Source organism: Carica papaya, chromosome 4 (genome assembly GCF_054855325.1).
Source record: "Carica papaya isolate Zhongbai chromosome 4, ASM5485532v1, whole genome shotgun sequence".
NCBI lineage: Eukaryota > Viridiplantae > Streptophyta > Magnoliopsida > Brassicales > Caricaceae > Carica > Carica papaya.
This window is the reverse complement of record NC_142312.1, coordinates 28649380-28663828: the sequence shown is the minus strand read 5'-3', so window position 1 is coordinate 28663828 and position 14449 is coordinate 28649380. Positions and strand designations below refer to the sequence as shown.

At 36.0% G+C, this 14449-nt stretch overlaps 3 protein-coding genes across 17 annotated transcripts; 1 reads left to right on the top strand and 2 right to left on the bottom strand.

Moving 5' to 3' along the window:
- Window positions 1-552: 552 nt before the first annotated feature.
- LOC110820768 (transmembrane protein C9orf5 protein) lies at window positions 553-3474 on the top strand. Its single transcript, XM_022050351.2, has 2 exons — window positions 553-2558; window positions 3089-3474. Exons 1-2 carry the CDS (start codon window positions 687-689, stop codon window positions 3182-3184), a joined length of 1968 nt encoding a protein of 655 aa, XP_021906043.1. The 5' UTR covers window positions 553-686; the 3' UTR covers window positions 3185-3474.
- A 916-nt stretch (window positions 3475-4390) lies between these two features.
- LOC110820673 (S-adenosyl-L-methionine-dependent methyltransferases superfamily protein) lies at window positions 4391-9951 on the bottom strand. 14 transcript variants are annotated; one of them, XM_022050237.2, is made up of 5 exons: window positions 9074-9951; window positions 8571-8654; window positions 7512-7583; window positions 7242-7325; window positions 4391-5459 (listed from the first exon to the last, which is right to left on the bottom strand). In XM_022050237.2, exon 5 carries the CDS (start codon window positions 5290-5292, stop codon window positions 4543-4545), a length of 750 nt encoding a protein of 249 aa, XP_021905929.1. In that variant the 5' UTR covers window positions 5293-5459; window positions 7242-7325; window positions 7512-7583; window positions 8571-8654; window positions 9074-9951; the 3' UTR covers window positions 4391-4542. The 14 variants fall into 14 exon arrangements, with proteins under 14 accessions (XP_021905929.1, XP_021905928.1, XP_088074876.1 ...); XM_022050236.2 differs by lacking the exon at window positions 8571-8654 and adding an exon at window positions 8050-8107; XM_088218750.1 differs by lacking the exon at window positions 7512-7583 and having other exon boundaries at window positions 4391-5462.
- Window positions 9952-11080: 1129 nt separating this feature from the next.
- On the bottom strand, window positions 11081-13954 carry LOC110820722 (nuclear transcription factor Y subunit B-9). 2 transcript variants are annotated; one of them, XM_022050300.2, is made up of 2 exons: window positions 13748-13954; window positions 11081-12243 (listed from the first exon to the last, which is right to left on the bottom strand). In XM_022050300.2, exons 1-2 carry the CDS (start codon window positions 13809-13811, stop codon window positions 11558-11560), a joined length of 750 nt encoding a protein of 249 aa, XP_021905992.1. In that variant the 5' UTR covers window positions 13812-13954; the 3' UTR covers window positions 11081-11557. The 2 variants fall into 2 exon arrangements, with proteins under 2 accessions (XP_021905992.1, XP_088074871.1); XM_088218745.1 differs by lacking the exon at window positions 13748-13954 and adding an exon at window positions 13322-13727.
- Between the last annotated feature and the right edge of the window lie 495 nt (window positions 13955-14449).

Here is a 14449-nt window from a genome sequence, read left to right as displayed (position 1 = left end):
GAGTATGCTTAACTTTTAATAACTTAAAAATTCAGACGTATTAATAAATAAATAAAAAGAAATTAAGAAAGCAACGTGAACTCAAACATGTTATTATAATTCATGTGATATTCGATATAAATAATATATTGTTTTAAATAATTTCTTAGTAAATTAATGATTTAATATTATCTGTAACGTTTTATAGTAATGATATTATTAGATTCACAAGATGCAATTATACATATACATGTATATGTACAAAAACAAAAGATACTGTTAACTTTAGTAACATAAAAATTAATTTTTTAAAAGTATAAAATAATTATTGATATACATGAATAAATATATATATATATTTTTAAATATAAAAAATATAAAATGGAAGTTGACAGTCGGGTGCGGGATGATGGCATTTTCGTAATTAAACTGTTTGATTCTCATGCAGGAGTAACCCAGTGATTCCCCCACATCAAATCAATCATTGTTACCCGGAAAAAGAAACTCTGTAATTCCACACATCAAATAATTTCACCATTAATATCCCTCCCACTTCTGCTTCTCTTCCACATTCCACATACAGAAAAGTCCAACAAGAATAATCTATCTGTTGCCGTTGTGTCAGTTCATTCTCCTTGGATTTCTCTCTTTCTTCCGACAATCTCTCTGTCTGTGTGTAAGAAAAGAAAGTCGTCGGGAGGAAGAAGATGGAGCTCGTGCCATATTCAGAGGACGCAGAAGCGAAATCCAGCTCCGATAATGTCGCATGGCAAGACATGTTCCGATCTGCGTCAGTTCGCAAGCCTTCACCGGACCCATCTCTCCCGCCTCCTCCTCAGTCCAACGTGCCACCCAAACCACCGCGGGCAACGCCGAATTCCACCGATTCAGATCAGAACCCGGCCTTCTCCGGCGACCCGCAGTTACGCCTTGCTATGTATATAGCCATGGCTCATGCTGGTTTGGCTTTTTCTATATTCATTCTTTACATGGTTGGCAAGCTGTTGCAAGAGTATCTCCGGCCAATTCAATGGGCAATCTTATGTTCCATTCCGTTGAGAGGTATACAGGATACCCTAGTTGGATTTTGGAGTGAACCTTTGAAATTAGGGCTTACCGAGACTGTACTTGCTATTCCTGTTGCCGTTTTCAAGGTTTTTATAGGTACACTTGGGGATATTAAGGATGTTTTCTTGAGGGTTTTTCTGAAAAGATCAAAATCTAATAGGCCAAGACGAAATCGAAGTGGGTTTTCTAAGTTGCTTAGATGGCTACTTTCATTTGGGGTATTTATAATTGCTTATGAGAGAATTGGGTTAATTGGATCCTTAGTGATTCTTGTTTTGGGATTTCTGTGCAGTACCAAAAATGTAGATTCGACAATGTCTGCTGTGTCATCTTTTAGGAGTAATAGCTTTAGGCGGATGCCGGTTAGTGCTTTTTTCACTAGAGGGCTATTGAAGAGGTTGAACACCATTGTTGCAGTTGGGTTGATTGTGGGCATGATTCTGGGGTCTTTGGTTGGCATGATGTTTTTCTCTTATAAGATTGGAGTGGAGGGGAAGGATGCCGTTTTCTCGCTGAAATCACACGTTGAGAAAAGTAATTATGCAGAGAGAATTGGTATAAAGAAATGGATGGAAGAGAATGATGTGCCTGGAATGGTAGATAAGTATACTACCCAGTTCTACGAGACAGTGTATGATCAGATAGATACATTAGCGATGCAATATAATGTGACAGAATTCGTGACTGGCATTAAGCATTTTGTGATTGCTTCCCCTGCCGGTGCCTCACAGCAATCTACAGCTTTGATAAGTCCCTCTCCTTACACTCAGAAGCTGTTGAGCCTGAGAAAGAGGGTCAGTGACAGGGAATGGGCACAGATTTATGCAGAATTAGATGCAATTTTTAGGGAGTTGATAATCACCCGAGAGGATTTACTCGAGAGGGCAAAAGCATTTGCTGTCCAAGGCATGGATGTTTCACAGCGCATTTTGGCTAGTAGTGCATCAGTTTTAGGCCATGGGACAAAATTCATGTTCTCTATTGGGAACTCTATTCTTTATGGTGCTGCGGAGGTAATGAACTTTTTGTCTCAGTCAATGGTTTTCTTCTGGGTTCTATATTATCTTATCACATCTGAGTCTGGTGGCGTAACGGAACAAGTTATACGAATGCTTCCAATTTCACAACCGATAAGGATCAAATGCGTTGAAGTTATTGATAATGCTATATCAGGGGTTCTGCTTGCTACGGCAGAGATTGCTTTTTTTCAGGGATGTCTAACATGGCTTTTGTTTAGATTATACAAGATCCACTTTTTGTATATGTCGGCTTTACTTGCATTCCTCAGTGCTCTGTTGCCAATTTTTCCACCTTGGGTTGCAACAATTCCTGCAGCCTTGCAACTTGTGCTGGAGAGTAGATATATAATGGCTATAACCTTGTCTGTTATTCATCTTGTGCTTATGGATTATGGTGCATCCGAAATTCAGGAGGAATTACCTGGTTACACTTCATATCTCACTGGGCTTAGCATCATTGGTGGTATGACATTATTTTCATCTGCCCTAGAGGTAAGTCTGTTCAATGTTTTTCCTAGTTCTCATCAATTAGACAGCATGAAATAAAAAATTAGGCTCCATTTTCTCCATGAAAACTAGAAAATACTTTTTAAGGTCAAATGCTTTCACATAATCAACAGGGGTGAAATAATGGGGTTATACTGACAGGTTGTCATGATCTGTTTAAAGATCGAATGAACTTCAAGAGATATATCATTAACTTGAAACTGTTTTCTTGTACTGGCAAATATTGTTCGGGAAGCTGCATTGTGTACCACGTCTTAGATTCCTGTTTTTTGGCTTTTTCTGCTTAATCATAAGAATATACGTGTTAAGTCAGATAGTTAAAGGTTATTGGTTAAAAAGTTATATTAGTAGTCTCTCTGACTCCTCAACTTCTTCTGGATTACCTTGATTTTGAGAATGATGGGCCACAAGAATCTCCTAAAAGTTTATGAATGTGATCACAAGTTAAGTGCATCTCTTGATTCGGTATTATGCTGAGCATCATTGGTGTTCTAACTCGTGTCGGATCTTCACAGGGAGCGATTATGGGCCCATTGATAACCACAGTTGTGATTGCTCTCAAGGATTTGTATGCTGAATTTGTTCTGGACGAACCGAAGAAAAACGACTAGCGATATCAGTTGAGATTCTGTCAATATGTCTATACACACTCTCAATTCATTTGTTTCGCAGCCGAGTGGACACTCCATGTATATTAGCTTGTGCTGGTTCTGGCAACTGAGAAAAGATAGTGCATGGCTGCCAAAGTTTCAGGCCATTCTTTACCCTGCTTCTCCTAGTCCTCTGCCCACATGGTGTATTTGTCCTAGTTTAGTTTAAATCAGTGATTAGTGTATTGGGTTTCCTTCATTGTATTGAGTTTCTTTCTTGTTCAAAGCAATAAGAAATGTACTTTTCTATATCTCATAGATGTAAGATTTGTGCAAATGCCGAGTTTGAAATATGTAAATGCATGTTTTTCTTTTGGGTAAATACTTGGGAGTTCCTCAATTTTTATTAGGAGAGTGGAGTTTTCTTTTGAGTAAATTAAAAATAAAGTTCTTGAAGTTTGATACTTGTTTTTTATTTTTTATTTTTGTTATGATTTAGTTCTTAAATTTTTTTATTTATTTTAAACATTTTGATTGATTAATTAAATTAGTCATTTGAATGTTTTAAAAAGTAATTTTGATTGATTAATTAAATTAATAAAAATTAATTATTGTTATTAATTTATCAATATTATTAATTTAATTAGTTAGATAAATTACTCTTTAAAATTAGCCCATAAAATATCAAAATATTAGCTAAGTATCTTAACTTTTTTATTATAAAATAAAAGTAAAAATTCAATGAGAAAAATATTAAATATAAAAAATGTAATAAATGATAAAATTTGAAATTAACTTAATAATTTATTTTTTAATAAATATTTTTACTAAATTTATTATTATTTTTTTTAAAAAAACACACCAGCTAAAAATAAATAACCAAATTGTAACCAAAAAAAAATATTAAACATCAAATTATAACAAATACTAAATTTTAAAATTAATCTAATAATTTACTTTTTTAAATAAATATTTTTACTGAATTTATTATTTTTTTAGAAAATAACAGTGGACTTATTCTATAAACTCAATTGCTTATTTGCAGAATATATTTCTGGCTCAGAAATATTTTTATATAAACTGAGATATTTATATGTTATATTTAGAACAATTTGACAAATAAATTTAGTGTACAAAGATTAAACTATCCTAATTATACCATACTGACCAACTAGGGCTTACACTTTGCGGTGATATAACAGTAGGCAAAGATGTTAACATCAAGAATTGGGAACAAAAACAAAAGCAAAAACTTTGCTCATTTTCTGGCAATATAAGTAGCATCTAATACTTGAGAGAGCATGTGGAGTTATGAAAAGAAACTACATATATACAGAAATTAATGCAAATAACTTCTTGTATGCAACAAGATCTCAGTTTCAGTTACCACTGGTACTTCTCCACAATGATAAACTAGGAAATTGCGACACTAGCGAACCCAAGAATCCTGAAGAGTGCGTTTCCTTTTCCTTTATTTTAGAATCCAAATCCCGCCAGAACTTGATGATATGCAGGTTCTCTTCCTCTGTTGATCTTTGAACAACAATTCTCGCTGCGTACCCCTTTTCTCTCATTTGGAGACATATCTCCGATGGATTATTTGTAGTTAGTGTAACCAAATACAACCAGCCTTTCTCTGATAGAAGATGGTCAACAATGGGTAATATCTTATCAATAACGCTCCTGCCATTTTCGCCTCCTGCCCATGCAGATACAATTCCTCCACGACCAACTTCATCTTCGGGTGTTGGCACATATGGTGGGTTCACGACCATAACATCAACTGAGCCAGCCAGGCGTTCCTCCAAACCAGATGCAATGTCAGTGCATATTAACTCCGCATGAACTCCATGTGCTTGCAGTGTCTCATGAGTTACTTTGACAGCAAAAGGGTTAATATCAGTGGCGATGTAATATGCTTCTGGAACCTCTTGCCCCAATATAAGAGCCAGAGAAGTGATAACATATCCACTACCACAACCCACTTCCATGCACAATCTTGGACGGTGCTCTATGAGGTTAGTTCGGTCAGCTAGAAGTGCATCCACAAGTGCAAATGAATCATCACAAGGTTCATAAACCTCAGGATGGGAACTGACAAGACGGATTTGGGCAATCCTGGAGGCCATATTGTGAAGGACAGATCTATAAGAATCCTCTAGAGAATAAGTTTATTCAATCAAGCTTGCCGCTCCTTGTTCTCCTATTTCTTTTCTTTGTTATCCCTTCTGCTTCCAATATACAGCCACAAATGGAGCTTCCCTTTGCTTTCTCTGGGCCTTGATTCCAGCACTCCCTACTTAACAGCAATTTCAGCCTTAAAATTAAGACTCGACAAAAATAGCTATGGGATTATAACCCCATTAATTAAAACTTTAAAAGAAGGGAATGCATGTAGAGTTCTCACATTTGATATAATTGGCCCTACAAGCTCATAGAGCTCCATTATTAGACTCACAGCTACCCAAGTTTCAAATGGAAGAGTAAATTTTTGCCCAAAAAGATACAGGATGTGGGGAAGAGTAGACCGAGCAAAAGATAGATTTGGATAAGAAAAAGGAAGAAATTTTTCCGAGAGACTGTTGATTTTGATTTGATACAGCACTTGGAATGTGCAAAAGGGAGAGGAAAGTTGTCATTATTGGAGGGAATGTTGAGTTGGAGCAGAGAAAAAAGAAGCTTTGCTATTAGTTTTTATTTTCTTAAGATTTTTAATGTTAAAAAGTGACAAGAGAGATTTGGTTGGAAACAATTATGGACAAGAGAAGGGAAAACAGCAGGGAAGAAGTTTTTTCTTAAAATGCTGTCGGTTAAAAGGTGTTCTTTATAAATTAATTGTGAGAACACAGGGGTAAAATGGCCATGGAATTAGTGTTTTTGAGGTTGGCAAATGTCAGTAGAGATGTCTTTTTTTCCTCTCTATCCAAAGGTGAAGATAAAGTGAATCTAAAAGGCACTGGTATATATATGCAGACAGGGTATCATGAATCCAATATAGCTCATTGGCTAGCAAGGGAACCACACATCGCTTATGGAGATTAATATACTGAATAACCCACCTCAAGAATTAAAGGATAAGCTTTTAGAGTATTTGTTTACCACAGCATATTAAGAAGATAAAGTTTGAGATGTATTGATATTAAAGGCTTTTTTTTAATCATTTTGTAAAAAGAAAGATAACAATGCACATGGAGAATCAAATAACTGACATACCAAACGAAAATAAACAATTGTGTGATGATTTTAATTAAATCACACCCAAAAGAAAGAATATACCATATTTTTTACATATTGTACCATTTAGTTCCTTTTTATTTGTAGATCTTAGAACGAACATCTTTTGCCACACTAAAAACCCCATGAGACTAGCCGACATAGCTTGCTACACAACTATCACAAGCTACATAAACTCACCAAAGTAGAGAGTTTGTATCATGTATGGTAGACCTACTTATCATCAACAAATCTTAATTTAAGGATAAGATGGTATTTCCGTGAAACTATACCATTTCTATCCAAGAAAGCAAGACTGTCAGTTCTAAACTAGCAGATCTAAGTAGAACTGCTCTTCCATTAATAAGCACAGACAACCAATAACAAAGTTTCTAGTTATCATGTAGTAATCCAGACTTCTAATTAGTAATGCACTAACAAAGACACAGTCTTCTCAATGAAGTGCAATCTTTATTCGAGAAAATTGACCATCTCATATCTCTCCACCAACATGCTGAAGCTATTAGCAAAAAGATTAACTGTTTTTCCTTTTTATGTTTTTCTTCTAAGAATGTAACAAAAGCATAAGATTAGCTAAAGGCTTGGATATACCATAAAGTGTTTCAAACTAGAAACATCAAATAACTTTAAGCTATACATAAAACCCGAACAGATCTGCAAACCTCAATGAAGGCAAAACATTATCAAACTACACCAGGATTGCACAAGACACAATTTTATAAGCAACAACAATTATTATCATGACATATGGAGCTTGAATTAAGCAATCAACAATAATTTATAAATCAAATTTGGGATAAAATTAGATATATGATTGAAACAAACTAAATGTGACTGCCCTTACCCAAGTATAACTTTCCAAAATCTCTTGTATCAAAAACACATTAAAAACTTTGTTTATGTCTCCACTAACTAACTTCTATTCACCCTGCAAGATATTCGTCAAAAAAAGCATGAGGCAACAGAAACAAAAAAAACACCTAACAAGAGAATAACAAACAAAATGAAAGGAGGAATCCAGAAAGATAGATAGCTGCAAGTAAAATATCATAGTCTATGGAGATAAAAAGGACAAAATATAAACTTGAGAAACTTTTGAATAAAAAGTTAATACCTATTTTATGATATCCCCAAAAAATTAACAAAGTCCTTCATCCAACATAAGAGAAAGTCGTCATTGATCCTACTGGAAGTAGGAATGAGGATCAGGCAATAAATATTGACTAGTCTTAGAACTCATAGTCAAAACCAATCCCATTGGAAGTATGAATCAAAATTAGGCACTAAAGATTGACTAGTCTTAAAACTCAGGGTAAACGTACAAAGTGAGAAGGTTTGAGAAAATACAAAGTGTAGTATAGGCTAAATAACTAGGTAATACATGCATTTTTCATGTTCTATCTATTATGCAAGTGGATGATTGAGAAATAAAAACTACTGAAATAAATAGTCAAATAATTACGAACCAAAAGTAAATCAAAAGAACACCCAGATCCCACTAAGCTTGGGGTAAATGCTTGCTAGCCCTACAATTAACACACACACATTAGTCTCAGCATGTATGGCACAGAAGGAACGGGATAAGATGAACTCTAACTACCTACATTAACACAAAGAAGCCTACACAATATTTTAACTGCTCTTTATTATACCTTCAAATAACTGATCACCTCATCAAGGCAGCCTGCTCTCACAGCATGATACAAAAAACTGCGGCATGGTTTCTTTATCAGTGGAGTACACATACATGCAAACCTTATATGGAGGAAATGATGACCATTCTAATCTATGTGGAAAAGACTCACAGCAAGAAGACAAAAAGTAAATGTGATCTCATCATAATGCCATAGTCTCATGAAAAGAAAGAAGAACAGGTCATGCTAATGAAAAAGAAAGGACCGAGGCAATGACCTTCCCCCTGCACATAAGCCAGAACCATTTTCATAGTTTTTTTAGAGCCATCTAATTGTTCTTACTGATCATGGCTTGCCAAATAATCATTTATCTTTTCATCATCCATAATATGTATACTATAAAACAAAGAGAAAGAACCCTTAAACCATAGTTGCTTTTTCTTGTAGGCCGTAGATAGGATGACTTGAATAAACAAAAATCAGAGACCAAAGAGATAAAGAAAGCACACCCAAGGTCAAGTGTCTCCTAGGATTCTCACCTGAGTACCAAGGTAGCAAAACCTTGGAGCGTAATACCAATAAGTTTCCATATGCAGATCCTAATCCAGCAATGGTACACAAACCTTTGGCAGAATGAAGGCAAATGCAAATTTGCATGAAAAGGAGGAAAAAGAAAACAAACAGAAAACAGCAGTACAATTATAACCACGTGACAACATAATAAATTCAGGAACAAGATGAAGTTATCTGAGAGAGACTCAACAAGCTTTTTCCAAACTTCAATGAAACAGTTAATATGCATGAGAACTAGGGACGAGCTGTTGCCAAACTACAATCGTGTACACAACATATTCACTTCCTACTTGCTTAAACGCATTAACACAAGGTGAAAAAAAAAAAAAAGACAGCTAATATACTACGCTCAGTTCCTTGTATCGCAAGGAAGCATCAAGGTATAAGCTTCATAATTAAAACAAGGCATACATCTCAATCTGTTGAAATTGGAGGAAGGAACCGAAAAGAGAAAAGGGTTTAGTTGTACCGTTTAGTTTGAATATAGTCTGCCCTTCTTCCCTCTGGTTCGCCTCCACCGGAAGCCCTCTCTTTTCTCCTCTCTATCTCCCGATTCTCTTTCTTCGAGTTTCTGTCTCTTTCTCTTCCCCCATCAACTCCCCTTCTACTCTCCTCTTCTACTCTTCCTATGAAGCAAAGACTCCTCAAATTTCCCAACCAAACCCTTCCCCCCACCTCCTTTTGTTTTTTGTTTTTTTTCCCTCTCTTAACCTCTGAAATGCCTAAGCCCCGATTCTCGCTCTTCGAGTTTCTGTCTCTTTCTCTTCCCAGTCAACTCCCCTTCCACTCTCCTCTTCTACTCTCCCTCTGAAGCTAAGACTCCTCAAATTTCCCAACCAAACCTTTCCCCCCACCTCCTTTTGTTTTTTTCCCTCTCTTAACCTCTGAAATGCCTAAGCCTCGATTCTCTCCTTTTAATCCCTCTCCTGGTTTCGACTTTTCCGTTCGTCCTCTCTCAGATTTTATCCTCTGATTCCTCCTTCTGTTTGTCTCCGAAATCCCTACCCCGATTGTCTGCTTCCCACTCCTCCAACTCTCAATTTCTTTTCCACCTTCTCTCAAACCAGAACAACCCTCTTTATAGCCCAAACTCGAGCTCCTCTGCCACGACGTTAGCCTCCAATCAACTCAAGTCCCTGACGCAACTGCTCTGTCGAGTCATCTTTTGATTCTGCCTCAGTGCCATCCTCCAGTCAGCCACCAGCTGCGGCTGCTTCTCTGCTTCAGACGCTTCCTCCAGTCAATGCCCCACCATTTGTCCTTCGCTTCTCATCAGACCTCCTCCTTTTTGTCACCTGCTCTTCTGGCTTCCTACTTCATTCAGTCACAGCCAACTTCAGATCCCGCTTCAAATAAACCACATATAAACGGTGCCGTTTGGAGTCTCAAACTGGCGGGCTTGTGCTAGCCGAATGGGCTGGTTTTATGGGTTGGACATGGGCTTTTGGGCTTTTATTTATCTGGGCCGAATTTTGGGCTGTTTTGGTGTATGGGCCGCTAAAATTTGGTTTTGATTGGAATTGGGTCAGATAAATTTGGGTTAGAAAATGCGTTATGTAAATGTGTCATAAAAAATAATAATAAATTTTTAAGATTTAATTTTTTATTCTTAAATTTTAGTTAAAGTAATAATAAAAATTATTTCAGACAAAATAAGGGTATTACATATGATAACTAGCAAAAACAAAAAACACAAATAAATCATAAAATATAAGATATAGAGAGATCTGAGGCTTAAGTTAAGCCCTATTTTAAGATTCATTTTTTGTAAAAAAAAAAAAAATTATAGAAACAAAGATGAAAAAGCAAAAATTGATCTTAGTCGAGTCGTGTCTTTTTACAAATGGTGTTGTGGGCGTTCCCAATTTCATGCAACAAGGTGTCAAAACAAACCTTTTTTAGAAGATAATTTTACTATGTTGCAAGTAGTTTTTGTTGTGTATAATAATTACATATTACGGAAATTAGATGATGTTCGTGTCAATACCAACTTACTCTCGCGTTCATAATTTTTAAAAAGTTTTCGAAAATATTTATGATTAATCAAATTATGAAAATATTAAAAGGACAATAAAATACCCATTTCTTCTATCTAGTTAATATTGTTACAATCTAAACCAAATTGTTATGTGGTTCTTTTAATTATTTTTTTTTTTTGAATATAAAGAAAGAGTAAATAAAACAATATAAGATCTAAATATTGTACATTCTAGATTTAGAAACACCAATTTATAATGTTTAAAAGTGTTGCAGATAGATGACTCTAGAACTGATAGCAAAAAAGAAATAAAAATATTTGATTACCCAAAATGGTACATACAACGGTTTCTTTCTTTATAGATATAGTAGATCTTAACGTTTTAATCGCACTTTAAATAAATCTGTATAATTTAAACCAAATAAGAATCAGCGTTGACGTGAACTATCTTAATGTTCATTATTTAAATCAGAATTTAAACAACAAAAGTACTATCCATCTCAAAGAATAACTTTACATTCATTTTTATAAGCCCAAAATGTGCATGCATTTCCAAGATTTACCACAGTATGCATCCACACAAAAAAACACACAAAGACATAAGAGACATATGAAATTAAGACACTTATCACAAAATTCTCACCACTAATATATAGCACCTCCCTAAATAGTTGTTGTACATTGAAGGTACCAAACAGATTGCCTTATAAACCCTACTTTCATGAATCCCAAAATAATTTTCAGGATCAACTAACATACAATTCGCCATGCATCTGGTTCAAAAGATTACCACCAGTCAGTCAGTCTCACTAAAATCTGAAGTTTATCTAATCTTTAGGTTTATTTTAGATAAAGAAAAATAAAACTTGGGCTAGTTTGGACACGCTGTTTTTTCCAGCCATATAACCAAACAACACCTAACAATATCTTATGGACTCCCCTTCTCCCTTTTCTCCTTCATCAGATGTAAACCCATCACTTGAACTGACCAAACGGGTCATATTCGGGCACGGAAGACCCGGATGTCGACCCATCAGCAGACCCGGATGTCGACCCATCTCTGTAGTACCCACCTCCCATCATGGCTGGAGCAGAAGGGTCATAGAATCCGTGGGGATAATTATAATGAGATGGACAATAATACTGATGACCCATCAATAGCGGCGGGGGCGGAGGGAGGGGCGGCACGCCATAGTCAACGCCACGCCTCAAAATGGGGTGGTCGGCGTGATCGGCGGCGGTTCGGATGGAGGAGCCGCCGCGGTCGGACTCGCTCTCGCGGTAGCGGGAAAGAAACAGAGTGAGCGGGTCGATGTAGTCGTCGAACCCGAGCTTCCCCATGGCCCAGAGCAAGTCCTCCGCGGTAATGGTTTTCCGCTGCTCGCGCTGGCAGCGCTCGTTGGCTTCCCCGGTGATGAAGCTGATGTACTCGGAGACGCATTCTTGGACGGTTTCCTTGGCATCGTCGGAGATTTTGGCGTGCGGTGGGAGGATGCGGCGCATGATGCGGATCACGTTGGCTATTGGCATGTACTGGTCTTGCTCGCGGATCACGTAGTTTGGAATAGCAGGAGGAAGAGGTGGCAGCATGTTTGGAAGAGTAGGGTTGCCATTGCTGATGATCATGTCAGTGGTGTTGGTCACATCGCCGGAGCTCAAGCCTGAGATCAAAACAGTATACAATATGTATGATATATCAATAGATATATATACGTGTATCATATCGTGCTCACCAAAGCTTCTTACTTCAAGTATCAAACAGAGAAAGTACGTTTTTTTTTTCTCAACTGGTTAAATACCCAGTTCAAAATGTTTATGGGAAGCCTCAAACCAGAACAATATACAACATATATGATATATCCATAGATATATATGTGTATTATATCGTGCTCACCAAAGGTTCTTACTTTAAGTATCAAACACAGAAAGAAGGTTTTTTTTCTTAACTCGGTGCATACCCAGTTTAAAATGTTTATGGGAGGTGTATATATATATATATATGTGTATATTTATATGTAATACCATGTGTATCGTTTGTTTCCAATGGCGAGAAAAGAAAAGCCAATTGGACTGGTTGGAAGACGACAAGGATTTTTGAAAGGGGAAACGAGAAGCGTTACTAGGTGAAACCACGCGCTCCACTGACATCACGTGCCAACTCGCGCGTGTTAATAACTACTGTGGGACCCAGTGCCAGCCGACACCACCACATTTTACTGTTGGGATTTCTTTTGGTTAGTTTCTTGTTGACCACCCCAGAAAGTCAAAAGGTTTTCTCTCTCCCCGTTCTCACTTCTCAAGGCCTATTTAGTTCACCTCCATTTTCCAACTCACTCAAAAAAGTAAAGTCTCTTTTAAACAAAATAAAAAATAATTTGTTTGATTAAAAAATGAAATATTTAATTAATTTTAAATTGGGAAAGTGAACTGGGTGTGGAAATTATATAAATAAAAAAGCTTTAAGGGAGCTACATATATACATACATATATACACCCACACTGTTATATAAATCTTTGAAAAAGATTAAAGACTGCATACATCCATGGATTGGTAGGCCACAGAATGCAGACCCCTGCATGCAAGCCATGTAATTCAAAGAGAAACATACATATATACCAATATATCCACAAATCTCTATATGTATATAAACCACAAAACCAAACAAAAATTTGAAGAAACTTGAAGAAGAAGAAGAAGAAGAAGAAGAAGAAGAAGAAGAAGAGGAAAATGTAGAATACCTGCTCTATGTGGGTCTATATATGCACCCAAATGTCGTCAGAAACGTGTGCCAAATGCATCCATACACACACACACACACACACACACACACGATTTATATCTATATCACATACGAACATTCTGGATTAATTAACCCCCAAAGATCTTTTAAATCTCCAAATATTAAAGAGAAAAATGAAAAGAAAGAACAGTAAGGACCAATCTATTTATTTTTTTTCTCGGGAAAAATTAAAAGCAAATTGCATGCAAGAAATCGATACAAAAGAATAGATCAGTTCCGATCAAAGCCGGGAGTTGTTTGACAAAACCGATCAACGAAACCGGCGCCGTTTCTGATCAGAAGAGAGCTGTAACAGATACACACACACACATATATATATAGGGAGATAAGAAGAAGAAGAAGAAAAGAGAAATGAAGATTTTACCAGGTGAAGGTGAGTTTGCATGCTTTTGATAGCGAGATGGCGAACCTTCACTTCCACGTTCCATTCTTTCTTTCTCTCTCTCTCTCTCTCTCTCTCTCTCTCTGATTTTAAATTTCTTTTTCTTTTTAAATTTCTCTGCTCTTTCTCTTTCTCTCTCTTATAAGCTGTCTCTTGAATGGGCACCAAGCAGATTCCTACTCCCACCACTGGGATTTTTATAGCAGCTCTCTTATTTTACACATGCCTCAACCCCATGATGTCAACCTGCTATTGCCGGTCACACACCCTTCTCTTTACCCTTTTCAACCGGTAACACCGCAAGACTCACATTCTTCTCTATGGGCTTCAAAACTACCTCATATTATATATATATATATATATATATATATATATATATATATTTATTTATTTATTAGTAGTGTGGTAAAAAATATCAAATCAAATCTATTATTCTAAAAAAAAAAAAATCTTTTAATTCACAGTCAAATATTTTATTAAAATTCTATTTCTAATGCCTTTCCTTTTAATTATTCTAATTTATTACATATTTGAGTAGTCATATTCTATGTTTATATCTTTCTATAACTTTATTTTGTATATCAAGTCTATGTTGATAATTTCATATCATATATTATTTTATCTTTTCTGAAAAAATTCGATTCGTACTAAATATAAGATCCGATGTTGTGAGTGACAATAATA